Below are 27,098 nucleotides of genomic sequence, written 5' to 3' on the forward strand. Positions count from 1 at the left end.
CAACATGCCAGTTTCCTTCCACAAACATATTTCGAGTGAAAAATCAACGCTGATGATCGGTTTGGGTCTATACAAATTTGGCTGTCAAAACGTCCCGGTATCGAGCCGTCCCCTCTACATGATATATGGTGTAGATCTACGTATGAATGCATGCATTTCGATTAGTATGCATCCTCGTTTACTAGTACGTCATCACCCCCAGCTTTCACAAAATGTACGTACAAGATTCGTTATGGCAACGACGTGACGTGACTCGATCGACTGAGCTGAGATTCAAAAAACTCACTGCTTGCATGCATGCATGACGCAGCGCGCGGCGCGGATCTTTTTCAAGTGTTTTGGATTTTTGCATGCACGGCCGGCGTGCAAAAAAAGCTTGTTCTTCTTTTGTTTTGTTTGTTGGGCATTTTGCCGTTGAAGTGGGTAAACCGTATACCTGAGGGAAGAGGGAATTCGGAACTAGTTTTAGATGGCCTTGAGTTCCTGAGGAACGGTGCAGGCAGCTTCTTCTTCATGGAGAACTCAGAGCAACAGCAGTTGCCGAGCGATGCAAGGTCGTTGAGGTCAAGAGCCTCTCGCAGAAATCGTTCCAAACCGTATGAAAGACAGGTAAGGTTATTTCCTTCTTTCTCAACACTTGTTTGTATGATTGTAATTATTTTCCGGGCGTGGACGATATCTTTGGGTGTTTTCTGCACATTATTGTGTCTTGGTATAGGGACTTTTGTCCAAAGTCAAAGGATATCTTCCCACATGGCTTGGCGGAGAGTCAGACAGCACCACAAACGGTGTGGAAGGCGATGAAACAGCCGAACAAGGAATTGAGGCCAGCAATGAGCATGTAGATGAGCAGGCTGTGCCTCAGAATGGAGCGTCACAACAGCCACAGGTACAGGTAGGTGGAAACTGATTGGCTGTGTGCAGTACATATCATTGGTTTGGTGTGGTGAGACAGAGTAGGAAGTGATCCTTCGTATTGTGACTTGTTTTGTTGCTTAAATTTTTTTTACTTCAATAGCACTACGATATACCGGTACAGTCTACTCGCGATAAGTCACGCACTTTTAAGTCACGCACTCGCGATAAGTCACGCACTTTTTCATCCAGGACACCCATCTCAAGAATTTTTTTATTTTTCGGGATTTTGTGGATTTCGTGAATATTTGCGAATGATGTGGTTTTCAATGATGGAGCTTGAATACTGTAAAGGTAAGAATATAATTATTATGTGCATATTGTATGAGAGCCTTCTCCCTCAGGATCACCCACGACAATCCAAGTTTGTCAGTCACAAACTTCTCCCTTCGAAGCAAAATATACTTCACTAGCCGCTCCTCAATTTTCCCGAACTGGGAACTTCTGTTGCGGACTCCCTGTGGACCAGACGGATTAGCATCGACGAGTTTGCCAGCTTCAGCATCCCTCAGCCAGCCGCGGAACATCGCCTCCGGAACATTGTTCAACTTCGGACATTTTCGAGCGGAGGTTTTTCCACTCTCACGATAGAGACGAACCAAACGCAGTCGATCAGCCACTGTTTGCTGTTCTTTCGTTTTCTTATGAGAAGGCATCGTCAAGCCAGCGGGAAACGAAGTGTTTACACGACGGAAACAGAAGTGCGTCTCGTCAAATCCCTACCAAAACGGCAAAAGAGTAACGGAACGTCGTTACTTGTCTTTCTCGATCATGCCTTCATATCGATCATGGCTTCACGCTGTGGTAGATCTACGTCTCGTGTACAGTGTACAGTCAGTGTAGACTACAGACAGTACAGTGTACCGTGCGCATGCAGCTCAGTGCTTGTACGCGTGTTCAGCACACATGTCCATAATTATGCAGAAGAAAAAATGACGGCTGTACATATGCATGACGTGGTGCATAATGTAAGTCGCGCACTCGCGGTAAGTCGCGCATTTTCTATTCCAGGACACTGTGCGTGACTTATCGCGAGTAGACTGTAATCTGGAACACTGTATCTCGGATATTATGTTCTGGGGCAGAATTCAAAATTCAAAATTGGATGGCCCTTGAATGATCAATATACGACTGCATTGAACTGGAAAGAAATAGATAGAAAGTCCGGCATCCGAATGTGGTACGAGTATATGCACCACATCTCGGCAAGCCATGGGCAAAGTCTCACTGAGCCAGTCTTCGATTGAAGTTCATCCAGGTGTCTGATTAGGCATGCGAATTAGAAGCACAGGCTGTATGAAATCGTCTTAGGTCACAGCTGTGTTTGGCTCGGTGTGTTTGTGTGTTATGGCATCCAGGAGAACACTGACACACGTCAAGCACAGTCAGCAGTGGCCGATGCCCCTGTGCCTGTATCCCAGGAGCAGCATGCCGAGGAGAGTGCTTTGCTCTCCAGTGTACTGGCTGCAGAGCGTAGCGCCGGAGCCGGCCGAAAGAGGTCGGACGAGAACCGACCGGACCCCTACTCGTTCACCCCGGCCGTGGGCATGAGATCGAGAACGACGTCGCGCACTACTCCTCTGCCGTCCTATTCAGAACCTTTCTCTTTCTCGTCACCCACCATGACACACATGAATCTGGTGAGTACACATAGTTTGGTGACCAGGGTTGTGTGGGTGAGTCACTCCTCTCTTTCAGAACTCGCCGTTATCTTTGTTCAATGTCATGTGGTTTTTTTGTTTTGTTCTACATGTGATCTTGTGTTGACAGCCGAGTGAACCATTGGCACCTTACAACCAACGCCGAGACTTTGTATCTCCATTCTACGCAGGCAGGACAACTTTTGGTGGCAACTCGTCGTTCCAGGTGAGAGACGGTACCGTGTAGGCAGGTCCCACAGTGCAGGGAATCATCAATGTTTCTTCTTACCAGTTCTGCTTGTGAACTGCCTGGTTGTGCACTACATCTATTTTGTTGGCCCTTTTCTATCAGCGATGTAGCGGTATGTCTGTGTTCACTCCTCACCCGAGGCTGCTCACCTCTTGGTGTGTGTGTGCGCTTGTGTGTGTGTGTGTGCACAAGTTGCTATGGCTTCTGCCGTAGCATTGCTATCATCGCCTCCGGCGATGGGCGTCAAAGGCCAAAGGTGTGTGTGTGCGCGTGTGCGTGTGTGTGCGCGTGTGTGTGTGTCCATCTGTCTGTCTGACTGGCTGGCTTTCTGCCTTTCCTTATATATGTGTGTGTGTGTGTGTGTGTTTGTGTGTCTGTTTGCACCCTTTAGAAGCCTTTTGTTGCCAAGAAGCGGCAGCATACATCTTTGACATCACCAACGTCACCCACCGTACGTAGTGATGTGTGTGTGTTTGTGTGTGTGTCTGTCTGTGTGTTTGTGTCTGTGTTTGTGTCTTAGTGTGGGTGTGGGTGTGCGCGCGTGCATGCATATATACACCTGAGCAGGCATAACTTCCCGAAGCTAAGTTCTGCTGGCCATCGGAGTACTACTCCGGAGACATGGTGATTGCAGTGTTTCCCATTAGTTAAGCTGCCGGGAACAATTGATTAGCATCAGGCTTAGCTGACCCAGATCAATTGAAACACTCAGTCGAATGCACCGATTAGGGTGGGTGGATATCTGGTGTACTTGGTCAGAGTGGATTTAGTCACACATAGCAGCAAGATTTAATTTTGTTGATGCCATCTTCAGTAGGTATGTCAAATAGTCAAAAACCTACCCATACCAGCAAGGTTGCCATTTTCACCACTCCAGTCACCTCAGAACATGTTACGAAAGCTGTTCAACCCTTCCTCACCTATGGACACATGGGGGTGATGTACTGTAGGTCACACTATGTAATGTATACTTAGGTAGAAAGGCGCGTACCTGTGAGATTTAGAGCTAGCGGCTAGCAACGAGATTGCGAGAAGTCAATAACCTATCTCTTGTAAGTTGCAGTACATCATAAAGTACAAGGGATAGAGAAATAGTGCCAGTTTGAGTACAGCAGACGCAGTTCTGATTTGGTAGTCACATCACTTTGTTATGTAAGGTGAAGCGTTTCAGTACCATTATGTGCTGCTTCTGCCCACATACGGCACTAGTGTTCAGCTGCAGATGTAGAACATCTCCCAATTGCGCGCTGAGGTGATAATGCTGAAGTGGTCATTGTTTTTGCTCTGGGATACATGCTGGCTGTTCCTTGAGGTGCTCATGTTGAGTGATAGGTTCTTGGTACTAGCGGGTAGCGCTAAATCTTGCTACGCGCCTTTCTATACTGTATATTGCATTCGAGTCTCGTAGTTTGAATTTCTGCACTTCATTCCCATGTATCCACTGAGTAGAATGGGTCGAAACGCATTTGGAAATGTTCTGAGTTGACTGAAAGATGAAACTAGCCACCTAGCTGTGTGTATTTAAAGTTTCGTCTCTTTAATCCGTTTTCATTTTGAACGTTGTGCAATATCCTGTGAGAACAGTCAGTATGTGGTGTGTGTGTGTGTGTGTGTGTGTGTGTGTGTGTGTGTGTGTTCACTGTGTTTATGTTTCGTTGTCTGCAGTTGCTGCCTCCCTCGAAGCAGTCGTTCCGTGCTCGTGAAGCTTGTAAGACTTTGTTATGCTGTGTATGTCACGTGTAGAATCCCCTGGTGCACCAGACTTTGTTATGCTGTGTATGTCACGTGTAGAATCCCCTGCTGCACCAGACTTTGTTCTGCTGTGTATGTCACGTGTAGAATCCCCTGGTGCACCAGCCTTTATTATGCTGTGTATGTCACGTGTAGAATCCCCTGGTGCACCAGACTTTATTATGCTGTGTATGTCACGTGTAGAATCCCCTGGTGCACCAGACTTTGTTATGCTGTGTATGTCACGTGTAGAATCCCCTGCTGCACCAGACTTTGTGCTGCTGTGTATGTCACGTGTAGAATCCCCTGCTGCACCAGACTTTGTTCTGCTGTGTATGTCACGTGTAGAATCCCCTGCTGCACCAGACTTTGTTCTGCTGTGTATGTCACGTGTAGAATCCCCTGCTGCACCAGACTTTGTTCTGCTGTGTATGTCACGTGTAGAATCCCCTGCTGCACCAGACTTTGTTCTGCTGTGTATGTCACGTGTAGAATCCCCTGCTGCACCAGACTTTGTTCTGCTGTGTATGTCACGTGTAGAATCCCCTGCTGCACCAGACTTTGTTATGCTGTGTATGTCACGTGTAGAATCCCCTGCTGCACCAGACTTTGTTCTGCTGTGTATGTCACGTGTAGAATCCCCTGCTGCACCAGACTTTGTTCTGCTGTGTATGTCACGTGTAGAATCCCCTGCTGCACCAGACTTTGTTCTGCTGTGTATGTCACGTGTAGAATCCCCTGCTGCACCAGACTTTGTTCTGCTGTGTATGTCACGTGTAGAATCCCCTGCTGCACCAGACTTTGTTCTGCTGTGTATGTCACTTGTAGAATCCCCTGCTGCACCAGACTTTGTTATGCTGTATATGTCACGTGTAGAATCCCCTGCTGCACCAGACTTTGTTCTGCTGTGTATGTCACGTGTAGAATCCCCTGCTGCACCAGACTTTGTTCTGCTGTGTATGTCACGTGTAGAATCCCCTGCTGCACCAGCACCCAGCTTACTGTACAGTGCAGTTGGATTTTGCAATGCCCTACATGTAGAAGTAGAAACTACCTGTTGGTAAACTCTACTGTTTGGTGTGGTTTGATCCCGTCCCAACTAGTGGAAAGGTTCTGATGTACACTGCACATACAGTATCCTGAAGACTTGCTTTGGGTTGATGGCATCCATATGCGAATCTCGAGGACGAACAACCGACTTACTTGCTAGTATTAACCTGTGCTTCTATCTGCTGGTCATCACGACAAGTCACAGATTTTCGCTGAAACACTTTATGTCTTGACGGCCGGCGGTCTGATGTTGTCACTCTGCTTGTTCTCTGTGTGCAGCTGGTAGCTCATCGGCTGTAGCCAGTGCGACGGCTAAGCGTATATTGAGTGCACTGGACAAGACCTCAGCTAGCCAGGTAAGACAACTCATTAACCCGTTGACCGTTGTGATGTATCCTATATTGGGTGCATTCGATTGCACACAACTCCATCCGTTTGAGGGTCTCCTACGCTGCCTACAAAGACTGCCTGCGCAGACACGGGTACCTCTGTGCTCCCACCGGCTATTTCTTACTGTTTGTACATTCACTGTGTGTGTGTGTGTGTGTGTGTGTGTGTGTGTGTGTGTGCACGTGTTCGCATGTGCGTGTGTTCTTGCGTGCATGCTCGCACGTGTGTGCAGTCACCGATGCAAGTGCAGTCAGCGATATCGAGCCGTTCGCCGCTCTCCTTTTCTGTGAGTTAGTAGAACGCTTGGTGTTACCGGTAACATGTACTGTAGTTTGCATGGTCTGTTGAGGCTATGCAGTGTCTTACGGATTTTCTTGCTTGGTTGCTGTATTTTATTTTACTTTGCCGAAATGAACATACATTGTTACAAGCATCTTCTTGTGTGGATAAATGATTTGTAAGTTCTCACAAGTTCTCCTGCTGGTCATACGCAGTTCACTATACACTGCGCTGGTCAGTTCCGTCTGTGCAAACGCCTGCCTGTCCTGGCCACTGCAGAGTAGTGCACAGCAGTCCCCTGCTGCCGGTACTGCACGTTGTAACTCTGTGTAACACTGCATGGGCATTTTGACACAAATCTTGTGTTGTGGGTGCATGTTTGGACAATTTAGAAATTTAGAGCGTCCGGATACTTATACACATAATTAGACGTCTTCCCTTACGGTTTGGTTTTTTGTTTTGTTTTTTAAATTGCGTCTATTTGCGAATCCATCTGTGTATTACTGTAAGATGATTTGGCCTGCTGGTGTTCTCAGCCCCGTTAATGAGTATCTGTTACTGACATGTTTACGCGGTGTGTCCTGTGTATGCAGAAACCTGGCACACGCAGTGATGCAAGTATCAGTGGTGTGCCCACTAAGTCCATTGGTCTGGTCAAGCAGTCTATGCCTGGACCACCGGTTAGCAGTCTGCACTTTGCCGTGCCAGCCGGACGTCCACAAGCCACCACCGGTAGCTACACAGCTGCTGCTGCTGCAATGGATGCGGAGACACCTAGTGCGCGCTTGCGTGACGCCAACTATTCTGCAATTGCATCGGTCAGTAGTTCATGTCTACGTGAAAATGTGATGCCTGTTAGCTGATGACAACGGTTTGTGTGTGTGTGTGTGGGGGGGGGGGGGGGGCTTTTTGGCCAAGAAGTTGAGTTTTCCTTGCCAGAAATGCAGTGTTGAGGCAAAGAGCAGAGATCTACTTTGTAGCTGACTTCGATACATTGTTTCAATTTGTTTGTCATCATAGGCGTTGTTTATAACTACTCTACTTGTCTATGCTGTTTACATTTGCGTTTTCATTGCAGGATACTGCAGCTGACCCAAAGGCAGTTCGTTTTGCCGATCAGTCATTCTCGTAAGTTTTAAGTTCATCGCCGGAGAATTCGGTTTGTATGTAGTTGTGTGTTTGTCGTTCATGCTCACTGTGTCCTGTCCATGTCTGGCTGTATGAGGACTTTGGTTATTTTCTGTCATTGCTGAGAGCTATATCAATTTTGTTACAATCATGTGACTGTTTGTGTGTGTGTGTGTGCGTGCGTGTGTGTGTGCATGTGCATGTGCATGTCTATTGGGTGGTGGGGATGTGCTAGCTTTTTTGGTTTCTTGCCGATTTCTGTGAATTTTTTGACTATCATTGGTGTCCACACAGTGTTATGTTGTTGACATTTTTTACGTATTTACTTTGTGCTGTGTTCGTTGTAGGTTGGGCCTGACACAGGCCGGCTCGTTGGGATTACGAAATGTAAGATCTTTCGACGTATGAAATGAAACAGTACATGTAATGGTGTATGTGCAGTAGTGATCTGAAGTTTGCCGGATTGGCAAATACTGTAAAACATGTAATTTTAGGTGTTTTAAAATTTCGGTGTCAGGGACCTGCCAGGTTTCAGGTGTAATGTAGAATTAGGTGACCAGCATTCCCATCACATACAGTGTATACTCTGGTGCCTTTTTATATAGGTGTAATCTAAATTTAGGTGCTGGTTTTCACTATCGAAATCACCGAAATTAAAGTTACACCGAAAATATCGTGTTTTACAGTATTCTCCCGTAATGGCAACATGCGTATCAAAATCATGTGCATTTTCGCTCTCTTTCTGTCAGATAAGATTTGGTTGGGTGCAGGCCTCGTGGAATATACAAGTACATTGATTGATTTGTACTGTACTTACTTTGCAATGTCAGCCTGTGTGAAGTTTGGATGTTGACGGTAGCGTATGTAGCAATGCTGTGCGCAGACAGCATGCGTTCACTGTAGCCCGTACTCTACCTGTGTTTAGCTCATACCGGTAAGCATGTGTGCCGGATTCACGAGCTCAATGTGCACTTGCCTGACGGGGTGTGTCCGGAAAAGCTCCACGGGAGATGGGTTGTAAATGCTTGATTACATTACAAGTACAGTCAAATCTGCCGTTAGCGACCTCTGCTGTAGGCGACCATCTACCGTTAGCGACCGATTTTTAGTGCACCGACGGTTTCACATACAAACTGATCTGTCCAGAGCGACCATCTGCTGTGCGCGACCAGCGACCGCGATTTCATGCACGATGGCTGCATTCAAATCTGCTGCAAGCGACCGCGACCCAGGTTCAGTCAGGTACGAAACTGTACTTGCCTGTGCGCTGTCAACTGCAAGGTGTGAAAATGCGCTGTCTTGCAAGTGCGATCGACTGGCCCTGGCCTGTACTGAGGCTGCGCTGTAGCTCTCAAGATTAGCCCTGGTATGTGCACTATTCTTGGGTTTGTGCACCCCTATATTTTATTGACTATCCAATAAAATGATATTACGAATCACATTATTCTCGTCGATTTGAGTACATGGAAGCATATTATTATGCATGCCCGTTTTGCCGGATTTACCATACATCTGCCGTAAGAGACCATCTGCCGTAAGAGACCGCTTATTCTTGCACCAAGGGGCGGTCGCTTACGACAGATTTGACTGTACATGTGTTGGCAACTATGCCCACTCTCACCTGGGCCCTTGGCCCCTGCTCAGATTACACTCTTCACACAACACATGCAGCAGTGCCAAAACAGCTGCAAAGACTACGCGTCTGGAGGAAAGCAGCCAGCGGATTAGACAGGACTGACTGTGTGTTTTACTCGTTTCCCTTTCTCTGGTGCGCAGACCTCTACCCCAGCTCCGCAGTCTTCCTCGCTCAGAACCACCTCTGCCATGGATGAGAGTGGGCGACATGAATCCAGCTCTGGCGTCTCATCTAAATCTTCATCGCTGTCCTCGAAGTTGTCGGCAAGCAGTAGTTCTCAATCATCACACTCGGATGCTACTATGGTGAGTTTGTGTCTTGTTTCTGTGTACATGTACCGTAAAGTACCGCCAGAGCGCCCCACCATCTCGTCCTTTCGTGGTCGTATTGTGGAGGTGATCTCCTACCTGTAGGTCATACGACACGAACCTTGTACACAGATTACACATTCTGCAGTCAATCCTTACTCAATTTGCCTTCAAGCAGACACGAGCTCCACACAAAAACCGGCCAAGCGTGACCTTTTATTAAGGTTCTCACGCCGTACAAACTTCGTTGCACTCTGCCATGCGACTTTCCTTTCCTTGGCTGTAAAATCAAGGTGGGGCGCTCTGGCGGTACTTTACGGTACTAGTATGGGTCTCCAGAGTGCTCATGCAAACTGTAAGTCTACAAAATTTCGGCCCATTCAATTTTCGGCCTTCCAGGGCTAAAACCCATTTCGGCCGCATCAAATATACGGCCTGTACTGCTGCCGCCTGTATACACTGTCACACTGAACCTTGCAAAACGAATTTTCGGCCAAACATGACCAGGCCGAAAATAGGCGAAAAATAAACATGGGCCGAATATTTGTTACAGAACAGGATGAAGCTTTGTTCCTGGAGGGTACAGTTTCTTAGGCATCGCTGATGTACCGCCATCTCTTCATTATGTGACCCACCAGAAAACACAAATACAGTCAGACCTCGCTTAACCGCACACATCTGTTTTCCACACAAATATCCGGATAGGCGAGGGAACCGGATAACTGAACACACATACTGTACATGCATGTGGCATGTCAAAAGCAGTGACATCGTACATACATGTACAATGTACATGTACATGTAGACTAGACGGGTCCTGCGCGGTACAACCAGCGTGCACAGTATGTAAAACAAGCGAGAAAAATGACAAGTGCATGCAACTGAGTGCTGTCTGCATGCACCCAGCAGGTCAAGGACCTCATTTTGCTTGTACAACTCCCTGATTCTAGCTTCTGCAAGCCACATGCAATCGGATACGACGAAGCTTTTTGTACACATTTTAACCAGTTTGTACACGAAATCATGCACCGGTATGCGGATCGCGAGGTCCGGTTATGGTGTATGCATAACGTATGCTGCACATCGGTAACTAGCGATTTTCTTCCGGATGGCAAGGGATCCGGATAAACGAGGACCGGATAAGCGAGGTCTGACTGTAATAATCTAGCTGACAATGCACACCCCAGCCACCCAGTCACGGTTATCAAAACCCAACTGCATCATTGGTAGATCAGAAGGGCATCGACCACACATGAACATTTTCGCAGTGTTTGTTTAGCCTTGGTAAAACACATGCATATACATTGCACACGACCGCGACATACACTTCTTTGCTGCACAGATTTCACTTGTATGTTCTGTTTTAGAGAGAGAGACAGAGACAGGTACACAGAGAGAGAGAGACAGGTACAGACAGACAGAGTGCGGTTTACGTGTTGAGCTTATTTATTTATTTATTTAGCTAACGTGCATGCCCATGCGTGTTTTATTTGTTCCTGCAGTGTCTTGGTAGCAGTCCACCACTTGCCCGCCACACGCACAAAACCAGCCTACCAGCAACGTCAAACTTGTCGTCTTCGTCGCCACCACCTGCCAAGAAATCAAATTTGTCTAGCAACGTACCGTCGGCGTCCTCATCATCAGCAGCGCCTGGCACATCTGATTTAGGATTCCAGTTTGCTGCTCCTGCCGCCAAGGCGTTGACAAGTGCCCGTCCTAAAAGCAAGACTGTAGACTCGCAGGTAAGCGTCACGCACCATCCCATCCCACCCTGGTATGCTGACTACTTGGCATGTAACCATATTTATCTGATTGATATGTCGGATATGCGTACATTCGAATAATTTAAACTTTCGAATGCAAGCGAACACACTCAAATGTTCGATTATTCAAACAGTTGTACTGTACAATTGTACTGCCTGGCATCAGCCTCGATTTTCTGAGCCATGTTGAGGGTTACAGGGTGGCAGCTTTGGGGCTGGGAACGCTGCAGCTGCTTTTTGTTCATATCTGCTCTTCATGAGTGGTTGTGCAATATGCATACGGCCTGTTTTCGCCATGGTGATGCGCATGCAGCCTAGCCTGTTTGTGCCATGTATATGATATCTATATGAGTGAAATGAATGAGCGGCAGTACAGTACAGGAGAAGAATATATCAGTAGAATATTCAGTTGTTCGCCGGACGCCGGGGCAATATTCCAGAGAATGTTCATTCAAAGTTCCCACCAGTCATGACACGACTAATTTATACAACCATTGTGGTATGTCACTGTGATTGGGCAGCAGATCTGTATGAGAGCTGAGGGTAGCTGAGGGTAGCTGTACTGTTAAGCACATGTCACTGTTACACTGTCCGTGACTGCTGGTTCCTAACAACAGTAGTCACTGCTGCTTTGACTCTTTCATTTTGCTTTATTTGTCCTTAGGTAAAGTTTGAGTTCAGCACCCCATCGCCGAGCAAGACCATGTCTACCCGGTAAGAATGCCTGTCGACGCTGATGAACGGAGTGCATGTACAGGTGAAACCTGGTTTCAGCGACCACGCATGGTTCCAGCCCAAAGTGGTCTTATAAACAGGTGGTCTTTCAAAGCAGGTGATCTCCCTATATGGTGATATTGGTATCAAATGACTCCTCGCACTGCATGCTGTGCATTGGTGAAGTGCATAACTTAAAGTGGGAGTAATATACTGAAGTACTGATACATGTACATCACTAGTGCACTGTACTGCTTGTAGTGTACAAGTGTGTGGTGGCACTGAGAGACAGCACAAGAAACCAGAACCAGAGAGAAGCTGTACGTTGTTGTTGTTGTTTATTTGAATTCGAGAGACCATACAGCTAAGTAAGGTACAAAAAAGCCCACCCTTGCCCTGCCAGTTCTTGGACTTGGGGGGGGGGGGCATGGCAAATAATAAAGGAAAGAGAGCTTGTCACACACTATCCACGTGTTAATTACCCTCTGCAACTAAAAAACACGCATCACAGACACGGCCTGTGCCAGACTCATCTAGATGCTGACACATGTGATGATAGGAACGCCTGCAGACCTTGCATGGACGCAACATGGGGGGGAGCACCAGTCCCGCACTTCAAGCACACTAGATCTGCCATATCCATGCACGCAGGTGCAACACCTGGCTCGTGTGGCGAAGGCACCAGCACTGGAGCCTCAGACTTGTCAGCATGCACGGTAGCAACAGCTGGATCTGCCAAGTCGATGCACACAGGGACAACACTTGCCTTCTGTGACGAAGTCGCCAGCACTGTAGCCTCAGACTTGTCAGCATGCACGGTAGCAACAGCTGGATCTGCCAAGTCGATGCACACAGGGACAACACTTGCATTCTGTGACGAAGTCGCCAGCACTGGAGCCTCGGACTTGTCAGCACGCACAGCAGCAACAGCCGGGGACTCAGACTTGGAGGCAGGATTGAAGAAATCCAAGATGGATTTCTGCTTGCCTGACAAATGAGCGAATACAACTCGTCGCCGCCAACTTGTGACTTGGTGAAATCCTCCAAGTGTGAAAGATGGCCAAGGGCATCAAGGTACGTCTTGAGAGCTGGTTCATGCTCCTCAACAGTGTGCTCATCTTCTACATCTTCGCCATCCTCATCGAGTTCCTCCTGCTGTCCTCCGTTCTTTGCACGCTCAATAAGCATCCTCTCATAGTCGGCAGTGAGAGTTTCAAACGTGAGCAAGCTTTTATCGATTGCCAGGAAGTCAGCAGCAGAAGCACCTGGAACTGCTTGCTGCACAAGGGTCTCCAATTCTGCCTCAGCTCCGTTCTCGGCAGGTTCTTCTACCTCTCCAGGCGCGTCATATCCAGCATGCCGAAAGCAGGATGTGATGACCGATGGTTTTGTGTCCTTCCAGGCTGCAGCTATCCACTGCACCGCATGCAGGACATTCACTGCCTTCGAAACACCAGCTGCAGAGTCAGCGTCATGCATGTGGCATATCACATGCTTCAGAAGCCTTTGCCGGTAAAGGGACTTGATGTGACGAATTATGCCCTGATCAAGAGGCTGGAGGCAAGATGCCGTGTTGGGAGGATAGAACTGCAAGCGAACATCCTGCAGCTTCTCTTTCAAGTTGGGATGGCACGGCGCATTGTCAAGGAACGGCAAAATATTGCGTTTTTGACGCTGCATCTGTGTATCCACACCTACCACCCACTCTTCAAACAGAGAGCTGTTCATCTAGTCTTTCGTGTTGAAGCACCAGGTGACTCCAAGTTTGGCCAGATCCAAATTCTTAAAGCACCTGGGCTTGGCCGACTTCCATACAACCAGCAAACTTCCATACAACCAGCGACTTGAGCTTCTCTCCCGTCAACGAGCAGCAAACACAGCAGTCAGTCTTTCCACCGCTACACGTCTGTCTCCCCTTTCAGGGCCAGCGTCTTCCCTGGCAAAGCACGAAAGAAAAATCCAGACTCGTCCATATTGAAGATGTCTTCCGCTTTGTAGCCAGTGCAGATCGTCGGCAGACGTGATTTCCAGTCAGCTACCTACGACATCACCTGCAACATCAGCGCTCTCGCCGCAGATTGCCAAGAAGGAGATTCCATATCTTTTCCGGAACGCTTCCAGCCAACCATTAGAGGCAGTAAACTTCTCCTGTCCCAGCTGAACAGCAAACTTGCGCGCTTTCTGCTGGAGCAATGGTCCGGAGAGCGGGATCCGCTTGGATCTAGTGACTTGGAACCACTCCCAGACAACTTCATTCACGTCTTCCAAACCTGTTCTCCTCCTACCTCGCTGGCTGTTCGATGGAACCCCGGCGGCTATGTCCTTCATTACAGTGCCACGATCGCGGATGATGGCTTGAACCTGCGTTTTGCCAACGCCGAATTCCTCCGCAATCTTCCTAGCAGACTTTCCTCTGTCAGACATTTCAATGACTTTCACTCGCTGGGCGAGAGTGAGGATTGTACGTTTCGCTCGTGGCGGAGCCATAATGCTACAGGTAAGAATTGACTTCCAACGTTTCGGAGAAACACTACATGAGAACAAAAAGACTTCCAACTCGACCAAAGCAAGTTTCGACAGCCGATGCACTCCCGCGCAAATGTGTACGCGCAGTGGTGCACGTGTCACTCACAGATGTTTAGGCATACTGGTAGCCTGCGATTTGACCTTTGTACTTTGTACATGCACCGTACAACAGAAAAAACGGCGTGGTCGCAAAACTTCGGAAAACGATTTTCAGATCGAGTACTGAAGTCGTGAAGTGGTCGTTGAACTGGCGATCGGTACCAGTTGTAAGCCGGTCGCTGGTCGCGTCGAGCGAGTGCTCGCTGAATGCTAGTCAGGATGTACGTGAAACGGACGGTGCCAGATAAATACGGTCGTCCACAGCAGGTGATCGCTGAGTCCGGGTGGTCTTTGGAGCAAGTTTTACCTGTATATACAGGTGGCTTAGTTGTGTCTCTGAGGGTGGGAGAGAGTGACAGCTGTTGCTGGATATACTGAGTGTGTGTGTCTCTGTGAACTCTTTTTCGTTTGCAGGTCAGTTGTGGATGCACTCTCGGCAGGATCTCCATCTCTGGATTCCGGTGCCAAGACCCAAAGCAAAGAGGACAAGGTAGTGTGTGTGCATGCGTGCGTGTGTGTGTGTGTGTGTGTGTGATCCACTCTGATTTAGCCATCCACACTAGTAGCAAGTATTGCCTTCAATGGGGGCATGGGTAAATGCAGTTGGATCCCGGGATGGATACCCTGATGTCGTCAATCTTTTTTCTGCACCTTGTCCTCACCAACTTACTGAGATGTGGTAAGCCCATAAGTGGGGTCATTTCCAAGTCCGGCCAGAGTTTGGGGATTTCAGGGGGTGTCGGCCGTTGGGCGGTTCAATAACCTATTGAGTCATCTTTCCAAGATTGCTTTGAATCTCTCTCCCCCCTGGCCCGCGGAGACCCACTTGACCAGTTTTGGCAGTGAGCAAGTACAAGTGTGGGTGGGTGGGTGGGTGTAAACATGTGATATAGAAGAACTGTTCCCCCCATAAACTGAATAACCTTCTCCACTGAATCCTGTACCGGCATGTGATCTTTAAACTTAAAAAAGGTTTCCATGATGTGAAGCTGCCTTCTACTATTTTTGAATGCTGTACTATACTCGCTTATGTGGGCAAAGATGTTCGTATGGATTCATGCTCCTTTAAAGGGGAAGTGCATCGATTTTTCGAGTATGGTCCAGAAGAAAGACAATTTGATATCGGTTCGAATGGCATATCTCTCGCTTCCATACGATAAGCCAAACTTGCCAAATCGCCAATTGTATACTCACGTTGCCATAGCGACCAGCGCAGTGATGACGTACGAAAGGCTTAGCTCCACCACAGAGAAGGTCGATCACTGCAGGAATTGGTCATTTTCAATTGGTTTATTGTATTCACGAAGTGAAAGAAGGGCTGTGTTCAATGCTGTAAGTGCAGTGAACTGTTTGTTAGTAGTCCTCTCGGTTGTGTACTGGGACGTGACACCGACAGGAGAAAGCTGGAGCGCGGAGACACCAGCAGACAAGCGAAAATAGTGACGAACAAAATGCTGAAATCTTGGTTGGGACAAATCAGACGTTCAGCATTTCCCCCAACCAAGGACCATGCCGTTTGCTCTTTCCACTTCCTGAAGATGAATGTGATGCTTCCTGGCGACTCTCCTATCTCTCGTAACATCTTCTGAAGCCAGGTGAGACGACGGGTGGTGGAGATTGACGAATGAAATAATGTCGTAGGTTTGAAAGTTTGCTGAAAATGTCTCAGGAGAGACGGCGAATTCAAAGCATCTTGTCCTGGAGGAAACCATTTCCTAGGCACAGTCAGCCTAGGGAAATGCATGAGAAGGGCGACAAATAGTTCACGGCACTCACAGCATTGAACACAGCACTTCTTTCACATCGTGAATACAATAAGACAATTGAAAATGACCAATTCCTGCAGTGATCGACCTTCTCTGTGGAGGAGCTAAGCCTTTCGTACGTCATCACTGCGCTGGTCGCTATGGCAACATGAGCATACAATTGGCGATTTGGCAAGTTTGGCTTATCGTATGGAAGCGAGAGATATGCCATTCGAACCGATATCAAATTGTCTTTCTTCTGGACCCTACTCGAAAAATCGATGCACTTCCCCTTTAACCCTTTTACGGTCTCACATTTGAAAATCGATCACCGGTGATCGATTTTTTCAAACTATCGTAACTCAGTCAATTTTTGAGCAAATTCGAACATCTAAATATCTAGGTTGAAGAGAAAGCTCCAGGCTATCCGTAGGAACAATCGCCGAAGCGATAGAGTGAACGGCTGCGATGCTACGAAGCTCGCGATCTGCGTCACGGCTCATTTGCGATTCGAGTGGGCGAGCTGGGTCTTGAGGACGGGTTTTTCCCTTTGCAGCTAGCTGTCGCCATAGAGACACGGATTCAAATGAGAGTATGGACTCGCAGCACTCCTCACAAAAAATGTGAGCTCGATGTGAGCAAGGAGAGGGAAATGGCTGTTGAATCTTGTTTCTCGTCGTGAATCAAGCACTGGGGCGATGTCGCTGCGCTGCAGCGCTGGATCCACGGCACGCTTGGTGTCGAATTGTAGCTCGGCGTGTTGCTCGTGTCCAGAGCTTTCCAGAGAGCCCAAGATCATGAAAATCAGCGAAGGGAAACTGAAGTTATGGATGAATCAAGGTACGAAATTGTTGAATTCTGTAAATAGCCTCATTTTGACTGGATTCTGAGACCGTGAAAGGGTTAAGACGAAAGACTCCAGAGGTAGAGATACACAGCTTTTACTAGTCCTTTGTTCGGAGTTGGGTTGTTAGTTCGTGCTTGCCCCCCCCCCCCCCCCAGCTGAATGAGTAACTAATGTGTTCCCATCTGCACTCTCGGTTTGTGCTGCTGTGCTTAGACGACCTCTTCATCCTCACAGCCATCTCTGGCGGCCATGTTTGCAGCGAAACGCTCCAATGAGTGGACATGCGACACGTGTATGTCATCCAACCCGGCCGACAAGGAGAAATGTCTTGCGTGTGCCTCGGCAAAGCCTGGAAGTAACGCAGTGGCAAAGTCAACTCCATCGGTTGCTACTGCTTTGTCGTTGACATCGGCTAGCAGTGGTCAGGTACGGCTATGTGTTACGCAGTGCACCTTGGACCGTAATCTTGTGTGTGTGTGTGCGCGCGCGCGTGTGTGTGTGTGTGTGTTTGAGGACTGAAATGTGTTCATGTAGATCCGTGGCTAGTTATTCATGTGTAGTGCCTGCATCTGTCAGAGAGTGTGTCACCATGACTGTGCAAGTCTTGGTCAGCTGTTCTTATGTTGTGGCTGATAGTGTGTGTGTGTGTGTGTGTGTGTGTGTGTGTGTGTGTGTGTGTGTGTGTGTGTGTGTGTGTGTGTGTGTGTGTGTGTGTGTGTTCTCTTGTTCCCGCTCGTCAACAGGCAACAAGCAGCCAGCCATCTCTTTCAGCAATGTTTGCTAAGAAGTCTGGTGAATGGAATTGTGACATATGTATGGTTGGCAACGATAGTAGCAAGGCTGCCTGTGTGGCATGCGGTACTGCCAAGCCAGGTGCAGCAAAACCAGCAGCATCATCTGCAGCAGGTATTGGATCTGCTTTGTCAAGTGGTTCCAGTGGTTTCAAGCTACCTAGTGGTCTGAAACTGGGCATGGCTGCTAGTACGGCCAGTGAGGAGTCGAGCAGCAAAACGGAGGTACGTACGTTTTGCTGTCCTTGCGGTGTGTTCAGTGCAACACAACATCGGCCATATACCGCTTTTCTCCGGCTTTCCTACAGCGTTCAATGGAAGTTTGGAAATTTTCAGCGCCATCGGGCCTCTTTTTGCGTCACGGTGCTCGTGAATGATGTTTATTCCCGTAGCTATGCAGAAGACGTTACTTCAGTAATGTCTGGCGCTAGCCAGGGTCCACACAGCTTTAATTTGGTGTGTGTTTGTGTCACGCCTGGCGCTATCCCGTATCTGTCCCGTACCGTACCATCAAACACAGCTGGCCACATACAGCTGGCCACACTATTCAAATAGGGCTTTCAAACCCAAGATCATAACTTGAAGCAACTTGGAAGAATGAGTATGAATGCGAAGTGTATGGGGGAATGCATGTAGGACGATAGTGCGGGTTCGAATCCCAGATAATGCCTGAAAAAATAGGAAAATTGAAAAATTTATAACATCCCTATTCTTTTTTTGCCGTCATCAAGGCGGTAGATGGTGTCGTATTACCCTCGACCGTACCTGTCCCGTACCGTACCGTAGAATCAAAGACGGCTGGCCACAATGCATATTCAAATAGGGCTTTCAAATACAAGATCATAACGTGAAGCAACTTGGAAGAATTAGTATGTATGCGAAGTGTATCGGGGGATGCATGCAGGCAAGAGTACATAACTCCCCAGAGTGTGCAACGCCGATCCAGCTCTGTGTAGGGTCTTGGTCGAGCGGAATCGGATCTTCTGATGTCATGCGTACACTTCACACCAGCGCAAGGCCGGTCTCGAGGCAGGGCACCATTGTTTTTGATCCAAGAGTACCCGCGACTTCCCGGGTTCCCCTTGGATGTGTACGGTATTATGACGCAAAGATCCGATTCCGCTCGACCAAGACCCTATGCAGAGCTGGATCAGGCGTTGCACACTCTGGGGGGTTATGTACTCTTGATGCAGGGCGATAGTGCGGGTTCGAATCCCAGGTTATGTCTAAAAACAAAAAGTAGAAATTTATAAGAATTTATAACATCCCTATGCTTTTTTTGTCTAGGTCATCAAGGCAAAAAAGCATAGCGTAGGGCCCTGAGCTTCCAAGCTCTCTCATTTCTAGGCCTGTAACGAACCCCAATGGAGGAGAACGGAACTTTCTGGTGAACTGTACGCTTTGTTTGACAAACTCACAGACTATTCTGAACAAATACCCCACACACACACACACATAATTATGTCAACACACGCGCTCCATCACATTTGTAAAACAACCAAGATATGGACAATCTGCAATCCCTTTCTTTTTTGAATAGCTGCTGTTATCTGTAATGGGGACCCGGGGCCAAGGGTGGCTGGCTGAGCTCTGCGCGATAAACATGTACTTTGTTATTTGCAGTACAAGCATGGGACTGCATGTACTTTCGCATAAATTGACGAACGGTCGACACCTTGCAGTAGCGAATCAAATTCTCTTCAACTCCCATTTGGAGCGAACCTAGTGGAACGTTCTAATATTTGTTTCACTCCTATTTATTTCAGCCCTGAGTGTAGAGCTCTGTAGAGTGCAAAGTCTGAACACATGCTACCGCCCAGCTAGTTTTTTTTGAACTTGTTGAGTTTGTGAATTTAGAGACCACATGCCTCGTACTGCTCTTTTTCTCTCCGAAACTCAACACTTGCAAGCCAGATACGAAAGAAAGAAAAAATCATCAGTCACACCACCGGGACTGTGGCCTCTAAATTCCTAATACTTTGACATTCTCCGTGAAGTCCAAATTTGAACGTGTAGAGTTTGTATTGCCAATAGTGTTGTGTGAGTACACGATAGGTTGACATGGAAGTAGTGTGTACGTGTTTACTTCTCTGCTACTGTAGTACACACGTACCGTGTTTCCCTGGTTATGAGTGGCACCCCCACTTTCAGCTCTGAGCCATATTGTTTGGATATATCCACATAAGTAGGAAGTTATACTCGATTGTAAGTCGCATCCCCTTCTTTGCCCTTGAAGTTTAATGAAAACAGGTGCGACTTCTATTTGGGAAAATACGGTATGCGTGTGCGTGTTTGACATGCACTTATGGTGCATACTCAGACTTCCCTTGTCCACACTGTCCCACAGACCAGACAGTCTCAGGGTCGTGTGGTGTGCTGTATTTGACTGCAGTGTGTTGTTCTTGTCCGAACGAGCCCTGGCAATATAACTAGAATGTTTGCAGACAGCTCCTAGTCACGGCCGGGGTCAGGTCCTGCGTAGGCCAAGTATGGAGAGTGCGTAGGCCAAGTATGGAGAGCTTGAGTGTAAATTAGTTAGCTTCATCGTTCTTTCTGTTCTCTCTGTTTTGTGTTCACAGGCAACAAGCAACCAGCCATCTCTTTCAGCAATGTTTGCTAAGAAGTCTGGTGAATGGAATTGTGACATATGTATGGTTGGCAACGATAGTAGCAAGGCTGCCTGTGTGGCATGCGGTACTGCCAAGCCAGGTGCAGCAAAACCAGCAGCATCATCTGCAGCAGGTATTGGATCTGCTTTGTCAAGTGGTTCCAGTGGTTTCAAGCTACCTAGTGGTCTGAAACTGGGCATGGCTGCTAGCACAGCCAGTGAGGAGTCGAGCAGCAAAACTGAGGTACGCACTCTGTGCTGTCATTGTTGTGTCTTGTGTTGTCAGGTTAGCTTCATCATTCTTTGTTCTCTCTGTTTTGTGTTCACAGGCAACAAGCAGCCAGCCATCTCTTTCAGCAATGTTTGCTAAGAAGTCTGGTGAATGGAATTGTGACACGTGTATGGTTGGCAACGATAGTAGCAAGGCTGCATGTGTGGCATGCGGTACTGCCAAGCCAGGTGCAGCGAAACCAGCAGCAGCATCGTCGACGGGAGCAACTGGTGGTATGACTCTGGGGGCCTCCGGAGGACTGACACTTGGTGCTTCGGGTGGTCTCAAACTGGGTGCTAGTGGTGGTTTGCAACTTGGTACAAGTGGTGGTCTGAAATTGGGTGGTGCAGGGCTTGGAAGCTCTGATACAGCTAAAACTGATGTAAGTGTATCCGTGGTGTTCTGTGTGTGTGTGTGTCTGTCTGTCTGTGCGTGTATGATGGGGCAAGGGGCTATGTTGTTATGGTTGTTCAGCATCCAAGTAGTATTTAGTTACCTCCTCTGTGAAGCCTCTTCATGCAATGTTGCCGTCAGTCCATACGCCTTTGAGTTTGAGCTCACGCACCATCAGCACTGTAAACCAGGACTTTGTGTCTGAGTTTCCTTCTGCAAAGTTTAACTCTGGCATGTACCATATTTTCCGGGGTAGAATCCGCACCTGGATTTTTAAAATACAGACATCTAGCCTATTTATCACCGTTAACCCTTTACCATCATAGCATAATAGGGGATTCACACACACGGGTAAAACCACGGTTATGGGAAAGTTGTTGTGGAGACTATGGTACTGGGGGAAAGGAAGAACCTCTCGGGAAAAAACTGGCAAAGCCGTGGCCGTGGGTCTCAGGGCGTTTGTCAAGGGGAAAATCACATGGCTATAAGACGCGCATGCGTAGATCTTGTCTTTGGCGAGAACTCTGAACCCTAGTTGTACGAGTGCATCGCAACCTGCATTTTCAGACAGTGCCCATCGGAAAATCGTGCATGGCGAATTCAAAATATGGGCCGCGATCAGCTAAAACATGTCTTTGGGGTTTCGTAAAAAAGTTGGGAAATGACGAAATGAAAAAAATGTTTTTTTGGAGCGCGTTCACTCTGCAGATCTGCACTTCATTCAAATGATCCATGATGTGGCGATCATCTTCTCAAATTTTGTCCAAACAATTGTTTGGAGGTCTACTTCAAGTAGCTGGCGAGCAAAGACTGACAATGTCCGCATCTAGTGATACTAGAGCAGCTCGCAGGGCCAGACGATCGCTGTGCATGGCCCAGGTTTGTTCAGGTGTCTGCAAGTCCGTGGCGGCGGGTCTGCAGAGCGACGCTGACAATTTGTTGGGATCTCAGTGATGTTGATGTCGACAGCGAAGCTGAATCGTCCCCGTCGTCTCCAGTAGCGAAGAGGCACAAGTTGTGGGCTAGTACATAATCATTTAGGCGGCGAACCGGCTGCTACGACGTTACTTGCGTTCAGCTCTCATGAGGCGTCTGACGCAGTCTCGGAAACGCAGGCGACGATCGAAAGTGTCACTGCCAGAATCGAAAGAGTATGCAAGTGCAACGCCACCCAGAGCATCGTGTTGCTTTCCAGGAAGAACTTGGGCCATGCCTTTGAACTGATGTCGTTGACATGCTCAAGTCGGTGTCAACATCTTTAGTTCCGTTGTATTGTGCTCCGCCACAAAAGCCACTAAGTGATAGTTTGTCTCTTTGTGTCAGACTGTGCGAAAACTGTCATTTTCTATTTCAAAGTACATATTTTGAAAACGGTGTTTGGGGCACTTATAGACTACTTTTCTGCCCTGTATCACCTTCAAGAGGTCAAGTAAGGTACCAAGAACTGTTTTCTGGAGGAAAACAAAATTTGAAAAATTTCACTCTAAGACATGTTTTAGCTGGTTGTGGCCCATATAGTACAGAATGTACAAAATGCAGTACAGATTATTTTTTTAATTGCCCCGCCAAAAGTTCATGGCCAAGGGAAAACTGACCACGGGTGTGAACTGCCCCACTCCGTTGACCAAAGGTCTGAACGTTTACCTTGACCTCGGGTTTCCTCGTGAGTGTGAATCCCCTATAAGCCACATCGACTTTTTTGAGTGACTTAGTGGTGTGTAAAGTGTAGCTTATACTCCGGAAAATACTGTACTCAACCAGGATGCTTTTCTCGTTGTCTCTGCCTCCCCTCTTACTACAGGCAGCAAGCACTGACAGCGGGGCTACGAAATTAACATTCCCATCCATGCCGTCCATGCCATCCAGTACATCAGCAGCAAGTGGAGGTTTCTCCCTGCCAGCTGGTCTGAAGCTAGGTACAGCAGCAGCTGCAGCCAGTGACTCAACAGCTGAGGTAAATTGTGTAGAGTTTGAAGCTCAACAGTGACCGAATAGTTCTGCTTATTACGTTACAGTAAATATACTCTTGATGCTATGGTCAAAGGCCACTTTGGTGGTGGGTCTGATCTACTCACCTCCCACTACTTTAGGAGCTGCATCTGCGCCTTCATCCTTCTGGATGCTGTTCTGGATGCTGTTCTGGATGCTGGTCTGGATGCTGGTCTGGATGCTGGTCTGGATGCTGGCCTTCTGTATGCTGGCGTTACTACAGATGCGGGAAACTCAGTCTAACTCACACGAACCGTGACTTTGTTTGATACTCTGGTTCCTGGGCGGACTTAGCTACTTGCTTAGCGGCCCTGACTGTCCACTATGCACTGCACTTTGCTCATTGTTGGTGCATGTTTAGTGCAGAGTGGAACATCCTTTCTTAGTGTAACTGGACTAGCCATTACTAAGAACCACAGTTCTGGCTTTACTACAAGTAGCTTTATGCACTGACGCTAATGTCTTGCATCGCATGGGCGATCCCTGGCTGGATGTAAAGTTGAATTCCTGCAGGGGAGGAAAGCTAAAACTCTCTCTCTCTCTCTCTCTCTCTCTCTCCTCTCTCTCTCTCTCTCTCTCTCTCTCTCTCTCTCTCTCTCTCTCTCTCTCTCTCTCTCTCTCTCTCTCTCTCTCTCTCTCTCTCTCTCTCTCTCTCTCTCTCTCTCTCTCTCCCTCTCTCTCTCCCTCTCTCTCTCTCTCTCTCTCTCTCTCTCTCTCTCTCTCTCTCTCTCTCTCTCTCTCTCTCTCCTGTTGTATGTACCAGTGTTGAGTGTAGAATCTGATCTCCTGGCCCGTTGTCAATGTTCTTTGATTTTTGCATGTAAATTTAATTCGTTGTTGGAAATAGACATATTCTCTGTTTCCTTTACTCTGCTTTTTTTTCAGGAAAAAGAGTCCACAACGACAGGAACGTCGTTGTTCAAGTTCGGTGCAGGATCGTCATCATCCACGTTCTCTGAAGCCAGTAGCAGTGCTGCTGCTGTGCCAGCTGTACCGTCGTTTATCACCGGCGGCACTACAGCCAAATTTGGTGCTAAAGAAGAGTTGGCGGCAGGAAAGCCATCCGTTACTACAGCACTGCTTGATGCAGGGTCTTCATCCAGCACCATGTTCTCAGCGGGTACAACTGCTGCAGCTAGCAGTGCAAGTACAGCTCCAGCTGCTGCTGCTACTGCTGGCAATGGTCTTTTCAAGTTTGGGGGTGCCAGTAGCAATGCGTCTGCAGCTTCATCCTCGTCCTCTTCCCCGGCCCCAGGCGCAGCGACGACAACAACGACGGACATGTTCAAGTTTGGCGGTGCCACTTCCAAGCCAGCAGCCACAACTGCTGCAGCTGCCTCTGATGCTAGTGCTGCAGCTGCTAGCAGTCTTCTCCAGTTTTCCGCTGGCACTGGCACGAAACCGGCCTCCTCTTCCTCGGCAAGCGGAGTAGGATTTAACTTCACGGCTGCCCAAGGCACTGCTACTAGTGGCACTTCGACCATGTTTCAAATGCCAGGCGCGTCGGCCACGGCATCTTCATCCGATGCAAGCAATGTTGCTGCTGGTGCTGGTGGTAGTGGTCTATTCCAGTTTGGTGGAGCGTCAAGCAGTGGCATTGCAGCATCAACGGCAGTGACAGCTGCAGGCACAGGCAGTGCCATCAATGCTGCTGCAGGAGGTACTGCCGGTGGCGCTGGTGGAGGTGCAAGCGGTCTCTTCAAGTTTGGCGCTAGTGCCAGCACAGCAGGTTCATCAAACACACCCGCTGCTGCTGCTGCTGCCACAAGCAGTTTATTTGCAGGTGTTGGTACTGGTGCAGTTACAAACCCACTAGGCACTGCTGCTGCTCCGGCCGCTGCCAGCAGCAGTAGCATGTTTGCCTTCGCCGCAGGTGCTGGATCCTCAGCAGCTACTGGTGCAACTGCTGGCCAATCAACTGGACTTCCCAACTTCAACCCGCCTGCACCAAACTCTGGTGCCACCAACACAAGTATATTTGCTGGTATTGGTGGTGCTGGTGCAAACGGTAATAGCGGTGCTACCGCTGCCACCACCACTGGTTCTGGTCTTTTCAATTTCTCTGGTGCAGGTGGCAGCACTGGTGCTGGCACGTCTTCTGCTGGATTGAACTTTGCTGCTTCTGCTGCGGGCAATGTTGGTCCTGCTGCTGCTGCTGCTGCTCCTGCTCCGTTCAACTTTACACCCGTGGCGGCTACTAATAACACTGCAGCGGGCACCGGAGCGTCACCATTCCAGTTTGGAGCAAACGGTGGCGCTTGTATCGCTCCTGCTGCCGTCGCTGCGCCTGGCGGCGCTCAACCCTTCCAGTTTGGTGCGGGGTCCAGTGCTGCTACGGGTGGTGTTGCAGCTGCATCTGGCACTGGTATGTTCCAATTCTCTGGCGCCAGCAATACTGGAATGGGCTCAACACCGGCACCTCAGTTTGGTGGTGCAACAATGGGCAGTGCTGGCAATGCCGCTGCTGCTGGCACTGTTCAGTTTAGTGCCGGTCCTGGCAGCACAGGCAACACGGGTGCTGCACCTAGACCATTCAGACGAGCCGTTCGCCGCAAGAAGACGTAACGCAGACAAGAGTACTCCGTTGAACATGTTGAGATCCTGGTGCCATTCGTTTGGCATCGCTCCGTAAGCCATCGCTCCAGCTCCTTGCTACCCGTCACTGAGTAATGGTGAACGTAAGCAATTCTTAACGGTTTGGTCACTACTGCAGAGCTGGCCCAGAACAGCAGACAGTGTTCTCCGTTATCACCGTCTGACACTACGTCATTAGGGGCAAGCCAGCGTTGTTCCCTGTGCTAAGCAAGTTCCACTTTGTCGTGTGGACTTCCTCTTGGCCACCAATGCTACTGTGCGTGTGTGGGTGTGCGTGCGTGCGTGCGTGTGCGTTGTAAATTTATTCTTCGTTTGTACACTTTCTCAGTCATCACTTCTGCTGTCTTGTGCTTTGGTGATAGGTTGCCTTTGTCTTTTTGGTTTAACTTGTCATCCTCTGCTGCCTGGTCGCAGTGGTGTATATGCTGTGGCGTGGTCTGAATACCCACGCATGTTGCTGCACACGTGGTCGTTTGCAGACCGGGTTGCGTGTGTGTGACGTAGCAGTATGCGTGTATGATGTAGGTAGCGTCATGTGCTGCCCGGCACTACAGTACTACTGACCTCAGTCGTAGCATGGGTCTCTGCTGCACTGTGTTATGACCGGCAAACTTGCTCTGGACAGGTCTGACTGATTCTCTGTCTTTGCTCCTTGCTTCGTCCCCCTCACCATCTCTCTTTATCTATCTCTATCTCTCTCTATTTGTTTTTAAACTCCTAACAACAACACCTTCTTGTGTCCAGCCTAATTCCTGACCTCCATGTAGCCGTATCTATTCTACGACAGTACTCGTACACGTGCTGCTGCTTTTTTCCCCGAAAGAACTGGCCTCGACAAATGCCATGCATTTCCTTGGAGCTACAAGATGTTCCGTCAACTGACTGTAGTCAGAATGACTCTTACAGTACATGTACCATGTGTACCGCCTATTGCAGTAACGTTATTGGCATCAGTGTAGAGTTTCTTATGTGGTCTTGCTGCGGCATCGATACTCACGCAGCGTGTACTCTTATATCTGATCTCTTACCAGTGTTACCAAGAGTACATGTACTCTTCGTGTTACTGCCTGTTCGTGGCAAGCGAAAGCTATGGTGCTGCTCAATGAGATCTGATCATGCAAGGCATCAATGTCACACTGCACCTGGTAGTAGTGCCATGCAGTGCCACACCCGTGGCTGTGGGTTGTGGGTGTGAACACTGGACGCATGCAGTGCACTGATGCAGGGTACAGGATGGACATTGAGGAGCATTTAATGTATTCTTGTACCCTGCATCAGTAAGTATGCTTCCGCAGAGTATCCGCTTGATTAGAGTTCTGCGTAATCTGTAAAGCTATACCAATGCCAATTCGAATGTTTTGTTCACTTCATCTCCTGTGCATGGTCAGTTCAACGATCAGTCTCTCCAAATCACAGCATGCCGTAATGGC

The 27,098-nt window shown here is 48.4% G+C and overlaps 1 protein-coding gene across 2 annotated transcripts; it reads left to right on the top strand.

The window, feature by feature from the left end:
• Window positions 1-387: 387 nt before the first annotated feature.
• Window positions 388-26,759, top strand: LOC135813796 (mucin-19-like). 2 transcript variants are annotated; one of them, XM_065326801.1, is made up of 21 exons: window positions 388-609; window positions 719-895; window positions 2,274-2,555; window positions 2,686-2,781; window positions 3,197-3,256; window positions 4,471-4,513; window positions 5,866-5,942; window positions 6,209-6,262; window positions 6,849-7,073; window positions 7,334-7,383; window positions 7,731-7,770; window positions 9,160-9,324; window positions 10,830-11,069; window positions 11,755-11,804; window positions 14,844-14,919; window positions 17,235-17,447; window positions 17,765-18,037; window positions 20,392-20,664; window positions 20,750-21,073; window positions 22,886-23,038; window positions 23,959-26,759. In XM_065326801.1, the coding sequence occupies exons 1-21, from the start codon at window positions 514-516 to the stop codon at window positions 25,636-25,638; spliced, it is 4,647 nt and encodes a 1,548-aa protein (XP_065182873.1). In that variant the 5' UTR covers window positions 388-513; the 3' UTR covers window positions 25,639-26,759. The 2 variants fall into 2 exon arrangements, with proteins under 2 accessions (XP_065182873.1, XP_065182875.1); XM_065326803.1 differs by having other exon boundaries at window positions 719-889.
• Window positions 26,760-27,098: the final 339 nt, after the last annotated feature.

Source organism: Sycon ciliatum, chromosome 4 (assembly GCF_964019385.1).
Source record: "Sycon ciliatum chromosome 4, ocSycCili1.1, whole genome shotgun sequence".
Taxonomy (NCBI): domain Eukaryota; kingdom Metazoa; phylum Porifera; class Calcarea; order Leucosolenida; family Sycettidae; genus Sycon; species Sycon ciliatum.

What these genes read in the sequence shown, in the direction of transcription:
- LOC135813796 (XM_065326801.1), top strand. Translation starts at nt 514, where the DNA reads ATGGAGAACTCAGAGCAACAGCAGTTGCCGAGCGATGCAAGGTCGTTG. An exon ending in GTGGCAACTCGTCGTTCCAG is followed by an intron (nt 2,782 to 3,196) that starts GTGAGAGACGGT and finishes TGCACCCTTTAG; the next exon opens with AAGCCTTTTGTTGCCAAGAA. An exon ending in GTTCGCCGCTCTCCTTTTCT is followed by an intron (nt 6,263 to 6,848) that starts GTGAGTTAGTAG and finishes CTGTGTATGCAG; the next exon opens with AAACCTGGCACACGCAGTGA.